This window comes from Cannabis sativa, chromosome 7 (genome assembly GCF_029168945.1).
Source record: "Cannabis sativa cultivar Pink pepper isolate KNU-18-1 chromosome 7, ASM2916894v1, whole genome shotgun sequence".
NCBI classification, from domain to species: Eukaryota; Viridiplantae; Streptophyta; class Magnoliopsida; order Rosales; family Cannabaceae; genus Cannabis; species Cannabis sativa.
Window position 1 is genome coordinate 5,530,738 of NC_083607.1, and position 18,185 is coordinate 5,548,922.

Below are 18,185 nucleotides of genomic sequence, written 5' to 3' on the forward strand. Positions count from 1 at the left end.
ATTAGGGGCTGTTAAAAACTAAAATAAGAAGACAGTTTTTAAAAACTAATAGCAGTTGTTTGGCAAAAAATTTTTAAAACAGTTTTTTAAAAACTAAGAGCATGTTTAGTATTGTTTTCTATTTTTTGTTTTCAAAAAATTATTTTTAGAAATGAGAACAAAAAATAGTTTTTTAAGTTTTTAAAAATAAGTCATGTTTTGTTAGTATTTTTTAAAAATAATATTGACCAAAAGTGAATTAGTTTTTAAAATAGAAAACAACATTTTGTTATTTTCAAAATTATTGTTTTTTGTAACTTTAAGCTTGTTTGGCTGTGTTTTCAGTTTTCAGTTTTTAAAATTATGTTTTTTAAAAGTGAGAATAGCAAACAGTTTTTTGTCATTTTAAAAATTTAATGGTGTTTGGCACAAATTTTTAAAAATTGTTTTTAGATTTTTTCTTACGAAAAAAAAAATCAATATTTTAGCACCATACCATGACATTAACCCATTCGAGTCTAGGTTCGGGTATGGTTTCGAGTCTAGGATTCGAGTATCTGAGCAAAATATAAAATATAATATGTGTCATCAATTGATAAACAGCTAGATGTTGCATTTACAAATATTTATCTATTGAGATCTAACACTATTATGTTTTTCTAATGGATGACAATTCATTAGGATTTGTCCCAGTAAAAATAACAAGCTTAGTTAGACCAACAATGAAGATTCGAAATTAAACTACAATTAATAATAGAAAACAACATGGTTTAATATAAATTCACACACAATTCAGAAATTATCAAGCATTTAGCAAATAACAAAGACATGTGAAAATACAAAACAGGCACATCTTAAATAATTTCTAAGGTTTCTAACAAACTGGACAGTGTCCCAGTAGGTGAGAGTCAAAGTATCATTCATTGAATAGAGTTGTCAGCTCATCTAAAATGGATAGCATTCTAGCAACCTTTTATTCAATCAAAATAAGAATCCAATGTTGTCCCGGTAGGCGAGAGTCAAGGTTAACTTATTTTATGAGCTTCCACCATTGTTTCATATTTCGTAAATTTATCTCTAAGTAGTCACCGTAGGGGAGAGTCTAATAGAGACGAAAACTTACAAAATACTTATCATATGAGATCTTACGGTGTTAAATGCTTTCAACAAATAACCATCCATAAGGGGGACGAAGTCTAGCGTCTCGAGGTTATATTGAAAACATTTAACTATTGTAAGACAAACAATGGAGATCGAATATCCTTATAACTAAAAGCTCATTATTTTAAAGAGTTCTATTTCCTTTGATACTTATTTTAATCTATCTATTTTAATATATATTTATTTAATTAAAATTACCAATTTAGAATAAAATTCTAAATATAAATTTTAATATAATATTTTTAAAATTATACTTAAGGAAGATGTAGAAAAATAAAAAATAAATTATTTTCCATCCTTAGTATTAATTTTCCAATAAATATTACGAAAATTATTCAATTTGAGTTGATTCAAAAATTAATTAAAAATTTTCAACTCAAATTTAATTTTCTATAAATATATAATGCAAAATTTAAAAAATAATGTATTTAAAATAAATACACTTTTCGAAATTGATTAAAATAAAATAAAATAAATCCTGATAAAATTATTCCAATTTATGTTGGTCCAAAATTAATTAAAATTAATTTTCAACACAAATATAATTTTCCTATTTAATTAAATATTAAGAAAAATTATCAAATATTTAAGTATCATAATAAAAATCAACTTAAATATTAATATTCTATTTAATTAAATATCACTAGAAAAATACTTCAAGCAAACAGAAAATAACTATCTAGACTTTCATTGACTAATTAATACATTTTCTAATTATAATATATTTTAGTTCATTTATTTCAATCAATCATTTTAATGAAAAAATCATTGATTTAAGTTGATCTAAAATTAAAATAAATAATTTTCAACTTTAATCTATTTTTCAAGAAAAATTCAAAATTTTCTGCATTTAAGAAATGCAATTTCGAATTTATATAAAAAATGATTAATAAAATAAAAATAAAATATATTTTGAAAATTATTCAAATTTAAGTTATTCTAAAATTAAGATTTCCAACTTAAAATAATTTTCTATTTAATTAAATATTCTGAAAATAATAATATTTAAGTATCAAGAATGAAATCCACTTAAATATTTAATTTTCAATTTAATTGAATGTATTAAATTCAAGAATTAAATAATCAAGTATATAGGAAACTTAATAATTAATTCTAATTTAATACTAGGAAAAATATTCAAATTTAAGTTGGTCCAAAATTAATTAAAATAAATAATTAATTTTCAACTTAAAATATTTTCCTAATTAAATATTAGAAAATATAACTAGTACTAGAAATAACTATCTAGAATATATCTCATTGACTAAGTATTTTTCTAAAATTAACTTTAAAATATTAAATGAAAAAAAATTCACATATTTTAAAAGTTAATTATGTTGCTAATTCAATTTTAATTAGGTTAGACTAATATAATTAACCTAATACAATTATTTAAATAAGGCAAATGAGCCTTCACAATTGGGGTGGTTCATGTGAGGGAGAGTTGGGTTCAGTATGTCGTACCCACTGCTATTGGCCCCCTAACTCTCACACAAGGCCCAAAGGAGAGGAATTTAACCATTAAATAAATAATTGTTATTCATTGAATAAGCCCAATTCTAATTGGGCCTAAATAAAATTACTTATGTGAAATTTTATTTTAGCTACCTAGTCCATTAATTAAAAAAAATGAACTACCTATATGCATCTAAACTCAAAGTAAACATATAGGCTCACAGAGACACATAAATTTGGATGGATCATATCATGTTTCTAGGTCATACACAAGTGAAAGAAGAATGTAAAATTTACCTGTTACAAATTATTTACTTGACCTATTGACAATTGAACCATGAGTTAAAATCAGATAATTAGATCTGTCAACAAGTTAACCATGGCAATTTAGATTAAGCAATAATAGGTTTTATAAAACTTACAAACAAGCTAAAAACACATACTCCTACAACAAGTTGGATAGTTGGATGTAGGAATTATTTAATTTTAAATTAATTAATTTATTTAATATTTTCGAAAAAAATAAATAATTTTAAAAAAAAAAATCGGTTTTTTTTTATAAAAAATTAAATAAATAAAAAAAAAATTAAACCTACAATTTTTGAAAGAAATAGGTTTCAACTAATCTAAATATCTTTTAAAAAAAATGCTAACTATCTTTCAAATTTCATGTTATTTTATAAATTAAATATTCAATAAAATAAAATGATAAAATAATAACCCTTTTCTGATTTTATAATTTAATTTAAATAAAAAAAAAAACAAAATTTAAAAGTTAGCATAATATCCTATCTCTATTCAAAATATCATGATTATAATAATCTTATTTTAAATTTAAATAAGGTCAATTTATTTTTAAAAAAAAATTAAAAAAAAATATCTGACCTTAAATTTAAAAATAAGATAAAATAATCAAATTTTAAAAATAAAATAGATAATTAAGCAAAAAGGATAGATTTTTACCTATTTCAAATTCAAATAGCACTAATATCTTAAATTAATTTTAAAAAATACTAATCAATTTAATTCTGATAATTAGATTTGAAATATGAAAAGTAAAAATCAAAATATAAAACTACACAAAAAATCGGAAGTTAATTCCATGAAATAGCATGAAAAATCGAAGAAAAACGACAAAATTACAAGTTGTACGAATGGTCTGCTGCATGCCATCCAGGCGCACAAACTTGGGCACAAGGGGCTGGTTTCAAGCACAAAAGGTGCTGCCAGCAGCAATCCGAGCGCACAAGGGTGTGTCACCACTCCCGATTTTTTTTCAAAACTTCAAAAAATCATAACTAATTCAAATAAAATCAAAATTAAGTTCTGTAAAAAAGTGAATTGCTTAATTTTTTCCAAACTATCTAACAAAAATAATTCCAGAAACAAAAATTCAATTATTTTTCATACAATTTCACAAGCATCAATCAATCATCAAATAACACACAGATCAACATGAAACAATCTAAATCACACACAAATCGTTTTAATTCATATTACATGAAAGTAACTCATTACCATGGGTCTGATACCAGTTGTTGGAAATATTTTACCAGAATTTTAGATTTACTAACAAGTATGTTGTTTAACATCCTAAATATGAACTTCTAAAACGATATGAAATAAACACATATAAAGTTTAAGAAACCTTACATTGGGTGCAACGGAATATAATGACTCATTCCGTTCAGATCTCTAGCCCTTGATTCCTTTTGGTAGCAGAGCATCACCAAGATCTGAACCTGGATCTCTTTCTCTCCTTCTTGAGCCTGATTCTCCTTCTTGTTGATTGGATTCTTTACAGTCTTCCACACTATGATTGAGATACCCCTTGATGTGTGTGGGCACTCACTCTATCACTCAAGGTATGAAAATTTGAAGAAGAAAAGAGAGGGAAGGTGGTTTCGGCCTAAAGAGAAAGAAGGCTCAGGAAAATTTCTGAAAGTTAAATTTCATCCATCTATTAAGTGTGAGACATCACTATCTATTTATAGGCAACCACTAGGTTTAGGTTAGATTTATTTGGCATTAAAATAATAAAAAAATAAATGGTAAAATCTACACTAAGTGGCCGGCCCAAGGAATGGATAATGGGCCCCACTTTGTAATTTTGCTATTTTGTCATTTTTCCATCTTATTTTCTCAAAAACGTCAATTTTTTAATTTAACCACTTAAATGCCAATTCTAATTATTTAATAAATAAAAATTAATTATTAAATAATATTGTCATTTAATATATTTATTAATTAGACTTAATAAAATCTTTCAATTAATAAACAAAACCTAGAATCTCTTTCTTCACAATTTTGCCCTTGCTTAGTGAAAATTCATAAACCAGACATAGTCTAATTTTAGAATTATAATTGATTAATTAAAATCAATTAACTGAGTCTTACAAGCAGTATGGTCTCAACTAGTATGGGGACCATGGGCCTATATCACCGAGCTTCCAATAAGGAGACCCAGAACTTACCAAGTAAATTCACTAACTTATTAATTCCTTGTTGCATCCACGCATAGAACTTAGAATTGCACTCTCAGATATACAGAACGCTCTATATGTTCCATGATATAGATACGCTATAAATTATCTATTGTTATAATCCCAATAATCAATGATCCTCTATATTGCACAGGGATAAAATTACCGTTACACCCTTTCAATGTATTTTATCCTTAAAACACTTGCCACCTATAAATGATATTTTAGTGAATTAATATAATCACTAAAATGAGATCTCAACCATTTATCTCTATTTAGCAAGCTCGGAGGAAATCATCGTTTCACTTCTAAATACCTATAGAAGCTATAGATTCCATATCTATGTTTAGCGCTCCCACTCAATTGTACTACCGTGTTCCCAAAATGTATGTATCACCCTGACCAAAAAGTAGGCTTAACTAACAAATCAAAGAACACGAATAACACTCTTGAGATCGAACCTAATCATGTCAGGATTAAGATCATTTGATCTAGGATCAATTAGGTGATATTGTATTGAATAGATATTACGGTAAATTTATCATATCTAATCGAAGTTCAATATCGGTCCCTTCCAATGTATACTCCATACATCGGATACTGGTAAACTTTGCCAATGCCTTGGAAAGGACATACCACTTATCCAAGGTGTAAGAATACCTATCGCTGATTATCATGACAGTCTAAATCCAGTGAACTGCAAATCAGGGAATTAAACTTTCAAACATATAATCATGATTATATTCCACTGTGCTGACAACACTATAATCATGTACAAATAAATATGTTCTGGACTTAATAGAATTTATAATCATGAAATAAATCATGTGAACCATGCAACATAAAATGTGATTTCTGATCTTTATTAGTAAATCTGATTATATATTGAAATATGTTATATTTAGGGCACAAAATCCAACAATTATCTTACTACAGAGGAATTGGGAGATGGTTCTTCATCTTTTGGCCATATTGCTGGTGTTGACGGTATGATTTCTCAAAACTTTCAGAACCGGTCCCCTAATTCTAGCAATTATAATGGTGTTGTGAATATGTTTCCTCCTATGACAGATTATCATTACTCTAATAACCCAACTGGGGTCACACCTGTCAGTGTTCATTGTAACACTCCAGTTAATGCTTCTCCTATTGTTGCTATCACTGTCCATGTTCCTCATCAGGACACTTCTGAATCTGATGAGGAGGAGGTAAGGATTACGAAGAAGGCTAAAGGGAAGGTTGTTGCTGGTTCCAAAAGACCAGCTTTTATTTCTCATTCGGTCATGATTGGTGACTCCCTCAGGAACATTCTCAAAAGGGCTCGGGCTGGCCCTTGTATTGCTGAAGTTACCTTAGATGCTGCTTCTTCTTTGGTTCAGGCGGGTGTTGCGTTGCGACCCAACGCAACACCCGCCCAAAAAAATGAGTCTTTTGTGTTGGAATGCTCGTGGGTTGGGAAGATCTCCAACCCGTCCATTTTTTTTTTAAAAAAAAAAAATCTATAAACCGACCAACAGTTTGGGCGGTTTGGTCAGGTTAACCCGCCCAAACCGACCAAACTTTTTTTTTTAGTTTTAAAGGCAAAATCAATAAAAATTAAAAAGATAAATTAAAAATATCACATTCCACCAAAGTACAACACCATATATATGACTTTAAAACTAATAATTAAGTATATAACTTTATATTATTATATATTTAATCATTTATGTTATATATAATAAAAACTAAAAAGTTAAAAAAAAAATTAAAGGTGCAAAATCGGGTTGGTCGGGTTGGTCGGTTTAATTGGGCGGGTTGGACCTATTTTCAACCCGCCCAATTAACAAATTGGGCGGTTTGTAACTTTTTCGAGTTATTTCGGTTTGTAATTTTTATCGGTTTTTTCAGTTCAGTTTGGGCGGGTTATTCGGTTTGGGCGGTTTACAAATTGTAATTTATAGATTTTTTTTTAAAATTGGGCGGGTTGCACTTAAATTTTAGCAACCCGAACTTTAGATTGGGTTAGAAAATATATAGGATAGACTGCCCAAACCGACCAATGTACAACCCTAACTAATACCATTCTCAATATTTTGAATAATGATGCAGATATGTCTGCTATTAACTGTAATGACCGCTTTAGTAATTCAGATTAGTAAAGGCAATTAGCACTAATTTTTATTATTTTATTATTATTTGTGAATTAATTTAATTGTGGACCCCAATATTTAGAAATAAATATTAGAGTTATAATTTCTCAATTCCGGAGATTTTATTAAACTCTAGGGGTATTATTTAGCTCATATGTGAAATATATTATTTTTATAATTTTCGCTCGGCGACAACGGAAAATGCGATGGATGACTAGATTGATCACATGAGTAAGTTTAGAACCTTATTTCTTAGGGGGAATATTTTAGAAACAATAAAATATCAGGATTGAGCGGGGTTATAGATTTTGACCATTTTACCCCCAGCTTTAGAAAAACCTTAGTATTGGGTTTATGGACATTTTAGTCTTTTGGTTAAGGGGAGAGTGAGGTGGCTGCCCAATTAATTGACACTTGGCAAGTTAACTTTCAGCAAGGATTAATTAAAATCATTTTTCTCATTTGAGGAAAATCAAGAAAAGAGGAAAATTGGAAATTAGAGTTTTTCTTGAACTCTCTCTCTCTTTCTTTCGGTTGGGGCAAAGCAAGGGCAAGGATCAATTTTTCCCTTCCATTTTTCTGGGATTTAGCTAGAATTCAAGGAGGATTCAACAAAGGTAAAGCCCTAGAACTCTTAAAGATGTAATTTTAAGCTTTTTCTTTGGTTTGAGTTTGTGTTTTTGAGTAATAGGGGCTGTTAGGTTTAGTTAGGTTTAGGGTTCGAATTCTAGGGTTTATTTGAGCTGGTTTTTGTCCCTTGTAGCAGGTTTTGAAGAATGGTTTAAGATTTATGCAACTCTGAACATTGAGTTCAAAGCTTTATGTTTTAATGGCAATTTGAGATTTAGTGATTTGTTCAATGAAATACTGGCTGGGTTTTATTGTTTATACATTGAATAGGAGCTCTGGAAGGGTTCATTGCATTTGGAGGAGAATTGAGCAAGAAATGAAGGTTTTGGGAAACCTGGTGCAAACCGGCTAGCCGGTTTGCAGTGCCACAAAAATCGGCTAGCCAGTTTTGGCAGGGTTTCCCGGGCCTTTCATTTTCTCAATTTTTGCCAGTTCGATGCCTCGGTTGGGTGTTTCCCCATTTCCAAAGTTAGAATAACCCATTAAGAGCATAGCAGAACCTAGGGTTTTGGTTTTGGGTTTCTCGGGATTAGGGTTTTAATCATGTGACTTACCCGGTTTCAAAATGTGATTAGGACATCCATCTAGCACGAGATTTCTGTTCAGGTCGGCCAGCACACTTGAATTCGGAAAACAGGTAAGAACTGAATATAACGTGTGATATAAATATCTGGGTGTATGTATATGTATGATATATGTGCATGCTGTGTGTATCATTGTATATGTTCGGGTGATATCATAGCGACACAACCATTGTGTCGGTTCAGCAGTACAGGCATCGTACTGATTAAGAGTGATATTCACCCCCGAAAGTACGAATTGGTACTATCATAGCGACACAACCATTGTGTCGGTTCAGCAGTACAGGCATCGTATTGGTTAAGAGTGATATCATGGCCAATTATACTTTTGGATGCTATTGATGCTATCATAGCGACACGAACATAGTGCCGGTCCTACAGCACGATTATAGTGCTGGTAGGAATGATATCATGGTCAGTAGCACAAGTAGTTAGAACGTTCTTGCTCATCTGTTAAGCCCTGTAAATAGGTGTATGGGCGCCTATTTACAGGTCAGAAATTATATGATATGTTATATGCATTTCTTACTGAGTCTGTCGACTCACAATTCTGCTTTCATGTATAGGTAAAGGAAAGGCGAAGGCTGAACAGGAGTGAACCTGAGCTCAGATGGGATTGTACATGTCAAAGCGACGTGACCTGGAGTGTTCGGTCTCGGGATATCTGGGGATTGTAATTTTGATAGTCGCTGTCCCACCTGTAATAAATGTATATTTTGGAATGTTAATTTTACAAAGTTTGAATACGGGATCCCGGCAGTTGTAAATATTTTATTATATTACAAAGTTTAATATTTAATGAAAAAGTTTTAATTTGACACGTTTTTCGAGAAAATTCTTTGATTAGCAAAGATTGCACAATAATTGAATAAGCACTGTAGCGTGCCTTAGCATTAGGGCGTTACATTAACAGTATTTTGGTTGTCCTCATTCCCAAAAAAAACTAATGCTGTCTCTCTTAAAGACTTTAGACCTATTAGTTTGTGTTTGACTTTGTATAAGATTGTGGCCAAAATTATTGTTAATAGGCTAAAGACTGTTTTGAGTGATAGCATTTCCCCGACCCAAAGTGCGTTCTTGTCTGATAGGCTTATTTTAGACAACATATTCATTTCCAATGAGATGATCCATGCTATCACTCATAGGAAGCAAGGGAAACTTGGATGGGTTGGCCTTAAACTGGATATGGAAAAAGCCTTTGATCGTGTGGAGTGGACTTTTGTCCTAGTGATCCTTCATAAACTCAACTTTCCTCGTTCTTTTATTAGACTTATTAGCAACTGTCTTTCCTCTGTTTCCATACGGTTTAATATAAATGGCAATGTGTCTAAAGAAATTTTTCCTTCTAGAGGTATAAGATACGGGGACCCTCTCTCACCATATCTTTTCCTTCTTTGTGCTGAAGGTCTGTCCTCAGCCTTAAAGATCCAAGAAAGAAATGGCTTTTTCAGGGGCATCTCCATTGCTAGATCAGCTCCATCAATTTCACATTTGCTTTTTGTTGATGATACCCTTTTATTCACTGATGCCTCCTTTGATTCTTGTGATGCTTTAAAAGAGGCTCTCCATTTGTACCATCTAGCTACTGGTCAAAAAGTTAATTTTGCTAAATCTTTGATTTTATTTTCTCCTAATACTTCTTCTCAGATTTTTGATTATTTTCACTCTAATCTAGGTTTAGATAATAAGCCTTTTGTGAGCAAATACTTAGGTGTCCCTCAGTGCTTTGGTCGTTCTAAAAAAACCAGTTTCAACTTTATCCTTGATAGAGTCAGTTCTCATCTGAATGTTTGGAGTAATAAACTTTTTTCCAAGGCTGGTAAGGAAGTTCTCCTAAAAGCTATTATTCAGGCTATTCCCTCCTATGTTATGTCTTGTTTCAAACTTCTCGTCTCTATTTGTAAGAAAATTGAGCAACTCATGGCCCAGTTCTGGTGGGGATCTATGGGAAATTCCTCTAAAATCTATTGGAAAGCTTGGTCTTATCTTTGTAATTCTAAGTTTTTTGGTGGTTTGGGTTTCCGTTCTTTGATTCAGCATAATCAAGATCTTTTAGCAAAACAGGCTTGGAGAGTCTTCCTTCATCCTAACTCTCTCTTATCTCGTATTCTTAAAGCTAGATATTTTAAGTTCAATACCTTCTTAGATGCAAAAAAAAAGGCATTCTCCTTCCCTTACTTGGAATAGTTTACTTTAGGGAAGAGCTCTCCTCATGAAAGGGCTTATTTGGAAAGTTGGAGATGGTAGCACCATTCGTACTCTTCAAGATATTTGGATTCCAAATGTGAAATACCTTAGATATAAGGGTGATCATTCTCCCTCTTCTGATAGAGTCAGTTTCTTTATTAATTAAAACTTCCAATGGGATGTTGACAAATTGGCTCAGTTTTTTGACAGTGACATGGTGGATAATATTCTCCAAGTTCCAATTGGAGGTAATGACAAAATTGATAAACTTATTTGGAATGGAGAATCTTCAGGCATGTTTACTGTCAAATTTGCTTACCACTTAGCAAATGCTGGTTCTGTTTCCCCCTCCTCTTCCAATATTATGAACATGACACATTGGTGGAAAAAATTCTGGAACTTAAACCTCCCTCCAAAAGTTAAAATCTTTGGTTGGAGAGCTTTTTATCATATTCTACCAACTGCTTCTAATCTTTTTTCCAAAAAAGTTCTTCCCACACCACCCTGCTGTTTTTGTAACAGCTTAAATGAATCAGTTTCCCATGCACTTCTAGACAGTTCCAGGGCGAGACAGGTATGGAACTCCTCCTCTTTTAAGCAGTTTTATTCTCAAAATAAATTCAAAGATATTAGAGATTTTATTCTATCTGGTTTTGCTGATTTAAACAAGAATGATTTTATGTTGTTGTTGTGTCTTTTATGGGCTATATGGGAGAATAGAAATAAAAAGATTTTTGGTAAATCTCACTTGTTTGCATTTGATTTAGTTAATTGGACTATTAGGTACTTGATGGATTATCAGGAAGCTCAACTCAAGAAGGTGGATAGAAGCAAAGTGACCAACAAACCCATCCCTCATCATGACAAGCAGGTCACAAAATGATCCTATCAACTCTTAACAGATGCCGCCATTAACATTACTGTTGAGAAGCTTGGTTTAGGAGCTGTTGTTAAAGACTGGAAGGGTTCTGTTATTGCTGGGTTGTCAATTCCTGTTAAAGCAAAGATAAACCCGTTATTAGCAAAAGCTTTAGCCCTCAAAGCAGGATTACTCTAGCGTCAAAATGTTCATTTTCCACTTGCAAAAGTAGTTTCAGACTCTCAACTGTTGGTGGGAAAGGTGAACTCCAGGATGATGGATCTTTCAGCCACTTCGGATGTTGTTCAAGATGTTAAAAGCTCTTTGTCTACTTTCCCTACTGCTATTTTGGAATTCTTGCCTAGGAATTTTAATGTTCATGCTCATGATATGGCTTCGACAGCACTAGGGCTTGAGAAGGAGTAGATCTGGCGAGACTAATCTCCATATTATTTTTGTAACTTGAACTGAATTGCCCATCTGTTGTTACATTCGTCAAAAAAAAAAAAAGAGCAAAAGATTTGTTGGAGAATATCATAATATAGTGATAATTATATTTATTTTATTTCTTAGAAAGGAATGGTAATTCTATTTAATTGTCGATTTGATGAGAACAGTCGAAAATTATTATTTATTGATTTTATTTTGTTTTTTTGAAAATAATTATTTATCGATTAAGTATTGTTAATTTTACAATAAGAAAGTATTACTGCAGCTTTAAAAAAAATATGGTGATAGGAATAGCTTAGTAGTTTCACACATCGTCCCAAGTTCGAATCCTTTAACTGTAAATTTCATTCATCTAAACTAACTCGGCCTCAACAATATTAGCAACATCAAAAGGGAGATTATACTCTGAAAAAAATACGATCAACATATAAACAAGATGCTCTAGCCATAAGATGAGCAGCCTGATTAGCAGACCGTTCGACAAAACGTAAGAAATATCCCTAAAAGAAGATAAAAATTGTTTACAATCCTCAACGACACCATGAAAAGTGGATGACAAAACATTCAAATTTCTAACAGCTTGTACTAAAACCAGACAATCGGATTCGATAATACTAGCACTTAGAAAATCGCGCTTCAACCATGATAACACTTCCTTGAGAGTCATGGCTTCAGCAATCTCTGGAAGAACTTGCCCAATCCGTAGTCCCATAATCCCAGCCATGACCCGACCCTTGTGATCCAGAACAACCCCACCAAACCCATGCATTCCCTCCTCGTCAAACAATGCAACATCAATATTGACCTTGAGTTTTTCATAACCTAGTTTAGACCATAGCTCAGCCCTATCCGAAAGATAACAAGTATCAAACGTAGAAAACAAACTTCTTTCTCGAGCTTTTCTCCACTAATCAAGAGTGATATGAGCCAAATCGACAACGAACTCCACCTAACTTTTCCTACCCTTCCACAAGAGTTGATTTTGTGCGAACCAAATTGTCCAAACTAACATCACCGTCTGAACACTTTGTTCCTCACCCAGTCGTGAGAACAAATGAAGAAACCAGTCCCCAAACGACCCTGCATCAACTGGAATCATAGCCAAAGCCACTACGCGCCAACAATTCTGCGCAAAATCCCAGGCAACTAAATAGTGCAAAATTAATTCACCTGCCCCATGATAAATCAAACACAACAAAGAGACATCCATATGTTTAGTCTTCAACTGAACTCTCGTACGAAGACAACCACTAATCGCCCTCTATAATGCATTAGGTAATAGGATTTTTTTGGAGGGGTTTAAATTGATTAAATTCTATATAAATTTAAATTAATCAAAAAAATTATTTATTTATTTTTCTAGTAGTCCTACGAGTTTAATAATTTTGAAAATTGTAGTATTTTCACTCCAAATATCTCAACTTAAAAATAGAAATTCCACTTTGATTTTTTTTATTTTAATAAATTATAGGATTTTTTTTTATTTTTACACTTCAAAGTATTATTTTTTTTTTTTTGTATTTTTATACAAATCCACATAACAACCCACATAGAAACTACTGGAGCAATCTAAACCGTAAATTTTTTTAAAAAAAGTTAAAAATAGTATATGTGATGATTCCCATAAATTATAACACAGTTTGGTTATTAAAATGGTAAAATTATAGTAATCTTCTCGACGCCATGCATGTTTAAAAAATTTAGGAAAGACCCCTATATTTGTAATAAGACAAAAATATTATCTCTAATTTTTATTTTTTTTGAATAATTAGCATTTTTCTCTCAAAACTTTTGACACTACATGATCTTGTCCCCTAAAATATACGGCTTGATAAATTTTTTCCCTAAAATATAACAATTACATAATTACGCCTCTTCTGTTAGTTTTCATTTCTTCAACCGTTAAAAATTAGTATTTTTACCCTCTAAACTTTGACCAAAATAAAATTTTATCCTTTTATTAAAAAAAAATAATTTTAAAAATTATAATGCTCTATTAATTCTTAAAAAATTAATAAAAATTATTAAAACACTTGATAAAAATATTAAGTGTACTTAAAAAACTTAAATTATTCCTAAAAAATATTTTCAAACTTTATTTTATTTATAAACACATATTTTAAAGATTCAAATCAAAATTATTGAAAATTCAATAAATAATTTAAACAAAGTAAGTTTTTTTTTTTTTTTGAAGAAAAAATCAAGCTTATTTATATTTATAAACTCATATCTTAAAAAATAAAGAAAAATAATTGAAAATTTAATAAAAATATAAATTATTTGGAAAAAAAAAGTTAGAATTAAACTAAAAAAATGTTATGTTTACCTAAACAAATCTAGATTTTTGAAGAAAAAAAATTAGACTCAAACTTGTTTCCCTAAAATTTAGTTTTCACAAAAATTAATTTTTAGTATATTTTTTTATTTATAAATGGATTTTTTAATAAAAAATAAATAATTTTTTAAATCACTTCATAATTTTTAAAATTTTAATTTGCTTTTTAATTTTCTTAATTATTTAAAATTATTTTTTTAAGATTTAAATTATTTTTTAAGATTGACTGAAAAAAAAATATTGAATCTTTCTCATTTTTATTTTTAGAGAGTACGATTTGATAGTTTTCAAAGTTTAGGAGTAAAGTAACTAATTTACAAATACTCATCAGCATTTAAACGGAATAATAAGATGGAACTTAACAAAAGGACTAACTAGTTTAGTGTAAATGTAAAAGTTCATGGAATTTTTTATAAGACGTATATTTTAAGGGCAGAATCAGTATTATTGAAAGTTTAAGGGGCAAAACTATTAATTATTTATTTTTTTAGTATTTTACAGTACTTTGAAATTAAATTTAGCTTTGATGTTTTACAAAAGATAAATAAATAAAATAAAATTTAGCTTAGATGTACCACAAATTTTTGTGTTATGTTTAAGTAAGATTTGAGGAAGATTTAGCATATTATTTATTTTTTTTTTAGCTAATTAGTAATTTTTTCTCCCGAACTTTGACATGTACCAAATCAGCCCCCTGAACTTTTTTGGCCGTTAAAAATTCCCCCTAAACTATTGAAATTGTTAAATTTAAGGACTTTTGTCTAATTTTAGTAAAAAAATTCTAACATGGATGAAAGTTCAGGGGGCATGATTTAGTACACATCAAAATTTAAGGGGCATGATTTGGTAGATATCAAAGTCTAGGGACCATAATTTAGTACATAAACAATCACTGAAATAGTAAAATTGAATGAAATTAGACAAAAGTCCTTAAATTTAACAATCTCAATAGTTCGAGAGAAATTTTTAACGGCCAAAAAAGTTCAAGGGGCACGATTTGGTACATGTTAAAGTTTAGGGGGAAAAATTACTAATTAGCTTTATTTATTTATTTTTTTTTTGAAAGGGAATCATATTATTTATAATGTTTTATCTTTGAGTTTTTGTATTTTGAATAGGAATAGGTGATCTAAGGCTAAATAGAAAAATACTTTACCAATTTTAGCTTTAAAAACATAAGAAAAGATAAAAGAAAGAAAGAACCTTGGAGAGTTGGAGTAGCACTGACTTTTTTTTTTGAAAAAAAGCGTGCAATATATTAACATAAAACAGTTAGACCTGTCGGTCATTACAGAAAATATTATCGGGCAAGGAGGTCAGAGGCACTGATCCGAACCTCTGATGGGAAAAGGCCCACTTGGCTACATTATGGGCCGCAAAATATTGTTGGAGTAGCATTGACGACCATCAGGAAATCAATTTAAAAACCTAATAATATTAAGCCACGTCATCAATTAGCTTTTAATCAACGTTAACTACGGCGCATCAGATAATTCCCCAAACACACTGCCTTAAAAAAAAATAATATATTATATGATATTCTTCTTCTTGTCCAGTGAGAAAAGAATATCATATTTTATTTTATTTTTAAAATTTTAAAATATATATAAAAAAAGTCATCGTTTTTCTATTCTTCTTTTCTCTGTGAAAAGCTTCTACTGCGGTACTCAGTAGTAGTAGATCAATGGCGGAGATCGACCACGCGGCGGTGACGGCGACTGAAGTCTACGCGCCTAGGTCTGTCCAGCTATGGCGAGCATTGATGAACTGGATTGATTTCTTCTTCGAGATCCTTCTTCAGATCCTGAGAGGTACCCCCTGTGTACCTCAGGTACTTTCCTGCATCGGTTTCACCCATAATCGGATCCTCTCTTCTTCCTCTTCTCCTTCCTTTAAGCCCTTGCCCCTTGTTGAACTCCCTCTCTGCCTCGAAGATGGTGTCTCTCACGCCGATGATCCTCTTGAAAAGCTCACTGTGAGTTCCTCTTTATTAACTTCATCACGAATGTTGTTTTCTTAGGGCTTTTGATTAATTGATCCGCATTGTGTTTGCAATTTCGAAAAAAAAATTATCTTTTTTTTTATAGGGAATTTTGAATAATATACAAATTTAGTCACAGGAGACTTTATTGAATATATTTGTAAGTTTATTAATATGGGTCAACTTGGTAATGTAATGTAGGTGGTTCTGGACTTGGATGAGACTTTAATTTGTGCATATGAAACTTCTAGCTTGCCTTCCATGATTCGAACTCAAGCCACTGATGCTGGGTTAAAGTGGTTTGAGTTGGAATGTGTCTCTTCAGACAAGGTCTGTCTGTCTCTAATCTTTCTCTCTATACAAAATGATTAAGAAAATAAAATGATTAATGGGGTTTCTCTGATTTTGAAGGAATGTGATGGAAAGCCAAAGATAAGCTATGTAACTGTGTTTGAACGTCCTGGTTTGCACGAATTCTTGAAACAGATTGGTGAATTTGCAGTCCTTGTATTATTTACTGCTGGTCTTGAAGGTATGATGATTGCCTTTCAAATATTCAATTATGCTTTTCTTTTTTCTTTTCTTCTTTCCACTTATTTTGTCATATTTCTCTTACAGGGTATGCTAGACCACTTGTTGATAGGATTGATGTTGAGAATCGATTTAGCCATCGTCTATATCGTCCTTCTACAGTAAGCACGTAAGTACTAATAATATGTATATATCCACTTTGACTGGATTGTGTTTATTTTGTTGGTGACTGATAACCACTGTTAAGGATCTTGTGTCAGTACTCATTAGTAGAGAGATATACATGTTTATCTAGTCAGTGTGCTATTTCCTTTGTGCTTATTCCCACAGTTTTGGAGAATGAGACTAAAACAATTCTGGTTTACTTTCCACCTTTTGATGCTAATATATTTCTGTGCAACTTTCTTTTTTATCTCAAGAAGTATCCAGTTTTTACTAGTTAAAGTAGCATGTTCATCATTGTGGGTCTGACTACCTTTTGGGTTTTGATTCTGCTACTTTTAATGAACTTTTAACTGTTTAGTCACTAGAAACCCATCTATTTGAGCATCAAAAACCCAAACTAAAATCAAATGATAAATGATACAACTCACACTCTTATTTGTATTGCTTTTTACATGCTCATATTTTGCGTTTGAGATTGACAAATTCAGGAAATGATTATCACAGGGAATTTCGAGAACACGTGAAGGACCTATCTTGTATTTCTAAAGATCTTTCTCGAGTTGTCCTTGTCGATAACAACCCATTCAGTTTTCTGCGTCAACCATTGAATGGTATACCATGTGTTCCATTTTCTGCTGGACAGCCATATGATGATCAGGTAATGCAGTTACTTTTATTTCAATAAGTTCTAAGTGTTTGCATAAATGTATCTTGATTTTCAAGTCCTTCTGCCTTTGAAATGAATATAGCTTTTGGAGGTTTTGCTTCCACTCCTCAAGAACCTCTCTCGACAAAAGGATGTTAGGCCCGTCCTTCATGAACGATTTCACATGCCAGAATGGTTTCAAATGCATGGAATTCCCTCATCTAACTTCAAATAATGTTTGATTAAGTCTTTCAATTCATGTTACTCAATTAGCATATCGGAAAGCCGTCGGTCAGATGGCGGTTGCCTTCAGTTTTACATGAACAAATTGTGCAAGGCCATTCATGGAATTTTGGATTCTTATAGAGCACCTTAGAAGAGAAACAACTTCCAAGAAGATCACCTAAAAAGTTAAATCAAATGTATCATGGAAGATTTTTAACTCTATTTTTTTCTTTTGTAATTAACTATTATTATATTCTTCAAGTTGTAAAATAACTATGAAAAGGTTTGGAATATTTTTATGGTTAAAGAATCCATCTTTCATTGTACTCGTGAAACGAGAATGATCTATTCTAACCCTGCTTATTTAACAACCAATAAAAAAAAT

At 31.0% G+C, this 18,185-nt stretch overlaps 1 protein-coding gene across 1 annotated transcript; it reads left to right on the forward strand.

Moving 5' to 3' along the window:
* The first annotated feature begins 15,814 nt into the window (after window positions 1–15,814).
* Window positions 15,815–18,126, forward strand: LOC115698242 (uncharacterized). The gene is made up of 6 exons (XM_030625443.2): window positions 15,815–16,227; window positions 16,435–16,563; window positions 16,645–16,765; window positions 16,852–16,933; window positions 17,434–17,587; window positions 17,679–18,126. Exons 1-6 carry the CDS (start codon window positions 15,937–15,939, stop codon window positions 17,808–17,810), a joined length of 909 nt encoding a protein of 302 aa, XP_030481303.1. The 5' UTR covers window positions 15,815–15,936; the 3' UTR covers window positions 17,811–18,126.
* The last annotated feature ends 59 nt before the right edge of the window (window positions 18,127–18,185 follow it).

What these genes read in the sequence shown, in the direction of transcription:
- LOC115698242 (XM_030625443.2), top strand. Translation starts at nt 15,937, where the DNA reads ATGGCGGAGATCGACCACGCGGCGGTGACGGCGACTGAAGTCTACGCG. An exon ending in AATGTGTCTCTTCAGACAAG is followed by an intron (nt 16,564 to 16,644) that starts GTCTGTCTGTCT and finishes CTGATTTTGAAG; the next exon opens with GAATGTGATGGAAAGCCAAA. An exon ending in GACAGCCATATGATGATCAG is followed by an intron (nt 17,588 to 17,678) that starts GTAATGCAGTTA and finishes AAATGAATATAG; the next exon opens with CTTTTGGAGGTTTTGCTTCC.